This window comes from Xenopus laevis, chromosome 3S, assembly GCF_017654675.1.
Source record: "Xenopus laevis strain J_2021 chromosome 3S, Xenopus_laevis_v10.1, whole genome shotgun sequence".
In the NCBI taxonomy this organism is placed as follows: domain Eukaryota; kingdom Metazoa; phylum Chordata; class Amphibia; order Anura; family Pipidae; genus Xenopus; species Xenopus laevis.
In genome coordinates, this window is record NC_054376.1 from 53,835,996 (window position 1) to 53,843,495 (window position 7,500).

The following is a 7,500-nucleotide window of genomic DNA, read 5'->3' on the forward strand; positions in this document are numbered from 1 at the left end:
GGTTGAGTGCAGAGGACTCTTGTATGTGTCTATATGTATTTTGTGGTCACAGCCTCATTGCACCCCCGCCTAATGTTTTTAAAAAATAGTGGTGAGCACAACTTTCCCTTGTTTGTTATAGTTATACAAGAGCAGTGACCAGCTCTATGTTGTAGCTCCCACCCTTCCCAGCTATAGTCAGGTGATCCCACTGGTGTCTAATAAAAGGGCAGCCAAGTATGGAGGTTTACTTTGAAAGCAGCTAGTAAGTTGCAGGTAAAACCTAGTCCCTTTGTAAAATGTATAATGAAGCAATAGAATTCTTAATGAATCAGATGAAAATTAAGCGTAGGACTGGCCAGATATGGGATGACTTTGACGTAGTTGGCCAGCTTAAATATATTGCAATATATGGACAAACAATCCCTGTTTTGTTTAAAGGGTAAGGCATTTTTTAGTAGCAGTATGCACAAATGTCGCTGTCTTAAATATATTGAGAATGGGTTGAGTGCAGAGGACTCTTGTATGTGTCTATATATATATATATATATACATATATATATACATATATATATACATATATATATACATATACATATATACATATACATATATACATATATACATATACATATATATATATATATATATATATATATAGTTAAGGTTTTTGTGATTACTTTATACCTTTCTCAAGACATAAATTCTTATAAATTCTTAACTTAAGTGTTACCCCACCATCTAACTCGGGTTTCAATTTCATAAACTGAACCCCATGACTAAAGCTTCCCATCAGCCCATTTGGGCAAGGTTAATCTATAAACCACAGCATCAGGAAAGAATTAGTCAGGCCACGTCGGGCAAACCGCCATCAAACCACACCCCCCAAATAATTGACAGATCAAAAAAATCCATTAAAAAAAAAAATGTAAAAAATAATTTCAAAAATATATACATCCATATAGATACACAAAATTAATTTAAGCCCCAAGCCAAAAAAGTTTGCAACTGCTTAACCCAGAAAGTCTCACATTGCAGTTACAAGCATGACCTATCCCCAGAATATGATCGATTGCAATAAACTTAGTAAGAAGACAGCATCTGATCTCCAAATATTGTCTAGCTACAAATCTATTACTTTTTTTATTTCTTACCTACACCTAAAAACTGCAGGGACAAGTGATTAAAGGAAAACTATATCCTCAAAATGAATACTTAAGCAACAGATCATTTATAATCATATTATGCGGCATATTAAAGAATCTTACCAAATTAGAATATATATTTAAAGGAGAAGGAAAGGTTAAAACTAAGTAAGCCTTATCAGAAAGGTCCATCTAAATATACCAGTAAACCCCAAAAGTAATGTTGCTCTGAGTCCCCTGTCAAAAGAAACACTGCATTTCTTTCCTTCTATTGTGTACACATGGGCTTCTGTATCAGACTTCCTGCCTTCATCTTAAACCTCATTGCCCTGGGCAAGAGCATGCTCAGTTTGCTCCTCTCCCCCCACCCTTCCCTTCTCTACTGTAATCTGAGCCCCGAGCAGGGAGAGACTCTGGCAGGAAGTGATGTCACACCACATTAATACTGCAGCTCCTATTCTAAACAAACAGAGAGTTTCTAGAGCTTTTTACTCAGGTATGGTAAAACATTCTACAGAATAAATATAGCATTCTAGCTTGCACTATTGCAGCTAATCTATTGGCAATAAAATGCCTCCGTAGCTTTCCTTCTCCTTTAAGTAAATATTACCCTTTTACATCTTTTGTCTTGAGTTCCCAGTTTATGATATTCTCTGTGCTGCCTCAGAGATCACCTGTCCAGAAATAATGCTAACAGAAAAAAGTGTGGAAGTAAAAGACAGAACTTTGTCCAATAATTGACTCGTGTGACCTAACATGTATAGTTTGCTTGGTTTGTAGGCACAGTGAATTGTAGGATTCCAGGGGGGGGCACCTTATTTCTTAAAATGGCAGTTTTCTATTAAGGATTACCCAATGGCACATACAGGTATAGAATCCGTTATCCGGACAACTGTTATCCATTCGAATTACGGAAAAGTCGTCTCTCTTAGACTCCATTATAATAAAATAATCCAAACGTTCTCATTGTTCTGTTGATAGGCAGCTGGGGGGGGTGACATCATGTCAACTTGAAGTAAAGAGTGACTGAAGTTTATCAGAGCACAAATCACATGCCTGAGAGCACCTGAAAAACTAAGAACATGTCTAGCCCCACAATACAATTCAAAATCAAATATCAAAAATTTGTTTGCTCTTTTGAAAAAAAAAAAAAAAAAAGATTTAATGCAATATTTTGTTGGAGTGCTTCTCTCTGTTGCTGTCTGTAACACATGAACTTAATAAAGACATGCTTTTATATGCAGAGGTTTACCTGAACTTTCTGTTTTTTTATTGCTATTCTTATTCTGATCCAGTGCAGCTATCAGGGCAGAATTGGAAGTTATTACTATAGTTCTGAAAACCCATATTGATTACTGATTACACTAAGGCTGGATGCAGAGTACCTGCATCCAGCTGACACAGTGGTTCCAAGTGCAGGAAAATAAAAAGGCTGATTCCAGTGTAAGGGCTGATTCTGGGCCTATACATGCGGCAAGGTCCTTGGCACGTTTTTTTAAAAAAGCCGACCGCTGTATAAATACGCTAGTTGTTTCCAGTTTAGACTATGGCACTTTGGCTAGTGTATTTACTCAGCTGTCAGCTTTTTTTAAAAACTGTGCCGAAGCTGCAGTTCTCCGCATGTGAGTCCATAGCCTTATATACAAGACTTTTCTCTAAGGGATGGATCTTTTCCCTGTACTGATTTAGGAGCAAAAAACAAGGTCTTCGTGTTACGCACTGAATTCTTTTCAATGGGGCTGTACTCACACAGATGCGTGTAAGTGCCGAACGCAGGTTGGGACGCAGCATGTTGCATTTTTCCTGCATTCGGTGCTTATACTCGTCTGTGTGAGTACAGCCACAGTGAAAAGAATTCAGTGAGTCTTCTCCTGTGCTCCACTGTGGCTAAACAAAAGAAAACTGAATGCAGGGGAGCGCAGGTAAAAATGCTTGTTTGTAAGGGCCCTAAACCCAAGCAATTCTTTTATGCATGGGGGGGCAGGGGGTTGCACACCTTACTCAATGGTGACACCCCATGAAGAATAGAAGGGCTGCTTCTGGGAAGGTTTCTTTTTTTAACCTGTTATATCAATATATAATTTGAGAACTATATACAAGCTGTATACAATGTTTTGCATATTGTTGTTACTATCCCTTTAAGAGTGCCCCTCTGATCACTTACTTGATCTCCTGCCACTGTATGTGTGTGTGTATTTGGCCATATTACTTGGGGGAGGGGGGCAGGAGAGGATTTGGGCCCCTATGCTTGCCATATTACTGGGCACTGCGTGTTCAGTAAAGAAAAAAGAATGATTTCTACATGTCTGCCAGGAAAAGAATGAGGAAACAGGGACAGATACAAAAGGAAAAAAAACTAAGGCTAGTGGCACTTAGGGCTATTGATCAGCTTTTCTACACCTATGCTTCTTTGCAGATGGAGAAAAGCTGATTACCGTCTGTAGAACAGCAGTTCAAGCCATAGTTCTGAAGCCGTTGCCTGTATTTTATCATGAAACAGAGTGCACAGAGCTGACTGCTAAGAGCAGGTTTGCACATCCATGGAGAACAACCTTAGAAGGAGGATTCATGGCAGACAGTTGTTGGAAGGATGCTTTGCATTCAGCATAGGGGAGGGTGGGACATTACTACTGGTTTTATGACATCACAGCCAGTGTTGCCACTCCCACTCAGCAATTGCTTGCAATGTCTCTCAGAGAAAGGCTCCCAACAATATGTAATATGATTTCTTTTATTTTATAAACAGTTTTGTTAAACAAATATATTTGGAAATATTATTATTTTTATCATATCTGTCTATCTGTGCAATTTGGTTTTCACAATAGATCCCCTTTAAAACTCTATATGCCTCATTAAATACAATATTATTTGGTAGGACTTTGTTTAAAGAACAGATGAAGGATGGGGCAATACAACAAGCTGGCAACACATAAGCTGCAATAAAAACCAGCCTGGGATTGTCAAATAGAAAACAATTCACATTATTTGGGTAGGTAAGGGGGCTATTAATACAATTAGGAGAGGGGATATTTATCTGGCACTACATGTATCTAAGGGCCCAATTATAATAAATCCATGATGTTGTACAAAGTAGTCTGTGGGCTTGGAGAACTAAAGGTGGCCATACACAGGGAGACCCGCTCGTTTGACGATGTCACCAAATGAGCGGATCTCTCCCCGATATGTCCACATTGAGGTGGGCGTTATTGGGCTGATCTGATTATGGGCCCTAGGGCCTAACTATCTGATCAGAATGGAGGTGATATGGGCCGTCGGATCGCAAGATTGTCGCCAAGAAGAAGAGGCGATTAGTCACCTAAATCTCCCCGAATCTACTCATGTGGACTGACCCTTAAGGGTGAAAACACACAAAGCTATTAGTTACAGCTACTTGTCATGGCTATAAAACAGACAATAGTGATAATTGGGTTTGCTAAGACACTGTGGGGCACATTTACTTAGCTCGAATGAATGAATGGAAGAAAAATACTTCGAGTTTCAAATGTTTGTTTTGGCTACTTCAACCATTGAATTGGCTACTTCGACCTTCGAATCTAACGATTCGAACTAAAAATTGTTCAACTATTCGACCATTCGATAGTCGAAGTACTGTCTCTTTAAAAAAAACTTTGACTACTTACTTCGCCAACTAAAACCTACCGAGGTACAATGTTAGCCTATGGGGAAGGTCCCCATAGGCTTTCTAGCTATTTTCTGATCGAAGGAATTTAGTTAGATCCATGGATTCAAATAGCGGTAAATCCTTCGACTTCGATATTCGAAGTCGAAGGATTTAACTTCGATAGTCAAATATCGAGGGTTAATTAACCTCGATATTCGACCCTAAGTAAATGTGCCCCTGTGTGTTTTATCAGAGGTAATTAGGAGTATTATCTATGGTGTGGCTAGCTTTCACTTGTTCCCAACGTATAAAGGCAGGAATTGCTTGGGAAAACAAACAGAAGGGTGGGGGCAAGTCAACTAAAAGGACTTGTATGTAGCTATTTTTAGCACGCAAATATGTAGTTACTTAAGTGAGTAAAAAGGTGCTCAACCACCATACACGTTATGCGGTTTAAGGACTATGTCTGGAACTGTTTTGAAGTGACAAGGTAGTGAGTATGTCTGAGGGTAAAGCGCATGGATGAACAATTGATAATTATAACGTAAGGTATCCCAAACTCAGAACTAATTCAAATGACCCAGTCACGGATCACTCTTCTGCCTATAGCAGCCGCCTTTGGCTTTGGGAGGAGCCCTCCACTACTCAGATGCTGCCAGGTCTTATTGTGGGAGAACCAGGGAGAGAGTTCTGAGCAGGCTAGGGAACAAGTAGTAAGCAGAAAGGACTTGGAAGCAGTGAGCGAGGTGTGAACAGGCAGGGTCAATACCAGACGGGCAAAGTGGTACCAATTCATATAACTGAAGCTAAGTCGGAGTCACAGGCCAAGGTCAAACAGCAGCGTGGTACAAAAAACAGAATCCAAGGAACAGTCAAATACAGGCTAAGGTCAGTACAGGTGGCAAAATGGCAAGGTCAGAAACAGGCAAGAGTCAGGAACATGAATCAGACAAGAGAAGAGCACCCAGGAACTATATGAATAGACCTTTACGATGTGCAATAAAATTTGAACCTTTGCGCCTTTCGGAATATACTCGAAACTAACCGAGTGCCGCACAAACCCGAAAGCGATGGAGCATAGGAGTGGCAGGAGGTGGGCGTCCCCGCTTCCCCACTAGACCACCAATTATTCTAACAATAATAAAGGAGTAATATAGTGGAATAGACCCAACATCTTAATTGGTTTGCTGGAAGTAATGGCTGATCATATCCCAATGGTGTGTTAGGTTCTGCTTTTGCTTCATTTGATTTATGATTATATCATACCAAGTACACTACTCAACATGGAGTTGCTTCCAGTAACTGTTTTATAAGGAAAAAGAAAAGCACAGCTTCCCGGCACTTATCTCCAAATAGGAACATGCAAAAAATGTTAGCTGATCTGATCCTAGCTTCATCTGTACACAGTCCTAGTTGGTGAATTCCACCAAAGAGCAAAGGACAGGAAGGGAAGTGGCCAGAAATGGTGGCCACAAAAACCACTGTGCTATGAGATACAGAGGTGCAGCACCATGAGTGTGGGTGGTGACATACAGGATGGTGGCTTCTGCAGCACCCTATGCTATATAAAGCACTCACCTTCCTCTTTAAAGTGTTAACATGTGTTTTTTCTGTAATTGTATTTCCTAATTTTAGTAGTTTTTAAGTAACAAAGTCTAATACAACTGAATTTAAACAGTTGACATTTTATCTCCCATTAATTGAACAACAAAAGTTTAATCACTACTCACCAATATGCAGTCCACTTTTGACTGTATGGATTTACTGTTAGAGAAAAAAAAGAGAAAAGCATTAGTATTATTTTCTGTTTGGTTCTTTTAAGGAACAAATCAAAACATTCAGTGTCCCTCTGAGAAAATTGAGAAATCTTTGATTCAAATGGTCTACATCTTCATTAAAAAAGGAAAATCTATTTACTTTCGTGCTTGAATGTACGTTACCTAAAATGTGATCAGTTTTTCACAAAAGCACTAAAACTAGATAATGTACCCCAATTAAACAAATGCATTAATACTTGTTACTTAATAGTAGTCCTCGCTATTCAAGTCTGATTGTTAGGGCTTGTATATATGAACATTTATTTGTACGTTCCCCTGCGCTCAGAGTGCCTTGAGTCTAAGGGGCATATTTATCAAGAATCAAATTTGTGAGTTGTGTGAGGATTTCTCTACCTCAGATAAACTCGAATTTTGAATGTTTATTTATTCATGGAAAAATCCCAATGTCAAAAACTCATAGGGAGTACAAGTATTATAATAATACAATTAATAAATACAATTAATAAGCATAAACAGATTAGTGTCATGTACTATGAGACACCGTAGAAAGGCTTTCCATTTGTCACATTCATTCTTTATTTAACATAAATTCTATATTCATACATATTAAAAAAAAAAAAAAAAATCTCTAAAATATCTTTGTTTCCTTATTGTAGGAGATAGGTTTGCCTGGATAGAAGCTTACCTTCCATCTCTAAACATCTATCTGTATTTGTAAACACAGCAGCTTTGTCTCATTATCCTGCCATAGGTTACCGTATATACTCGCGTATAAGCCGAGTTTTTCAGCACCCAAAATGTGCTGAAAAACTCGACCTCGGCTTATACGCGGGTCAGCTAAATCCCTGCACATACCGTAGCCAATCCCTCCACACACCTCCCTCTCCCATAGCGCATCAGGACTGTCTGTGACTGTCACGATCGCCGCCCGGAGCAAGTCCAGGAGCGACGCCGGCAGGGAAGGACACGCCGCCCG

General features: G+C 39.2%; 1 protein-coding gene across 1 annotated transcript in view; it reads right to left on the minus strand.

Moving 5' to 3' along the window:
• Positions 1-7,500, minus strand: part of LOC108712931 (DNA-binding protein RFX7) — a 65,158-nt gene that overhangs the window by 29,652 nt on the left and 28,006 nt on the right. Inside the window, exon 2 of the mRNA XM_018255462.2 lies at positions 6,477-6,510. Within this exon, the coding sequence (XP_018110951.1) occupies positions 6,477-6,510 (34 nt within the window). The remainder of the gene's footprint in view (positions 1-6,476; positions 6,511-7,500) is intronic.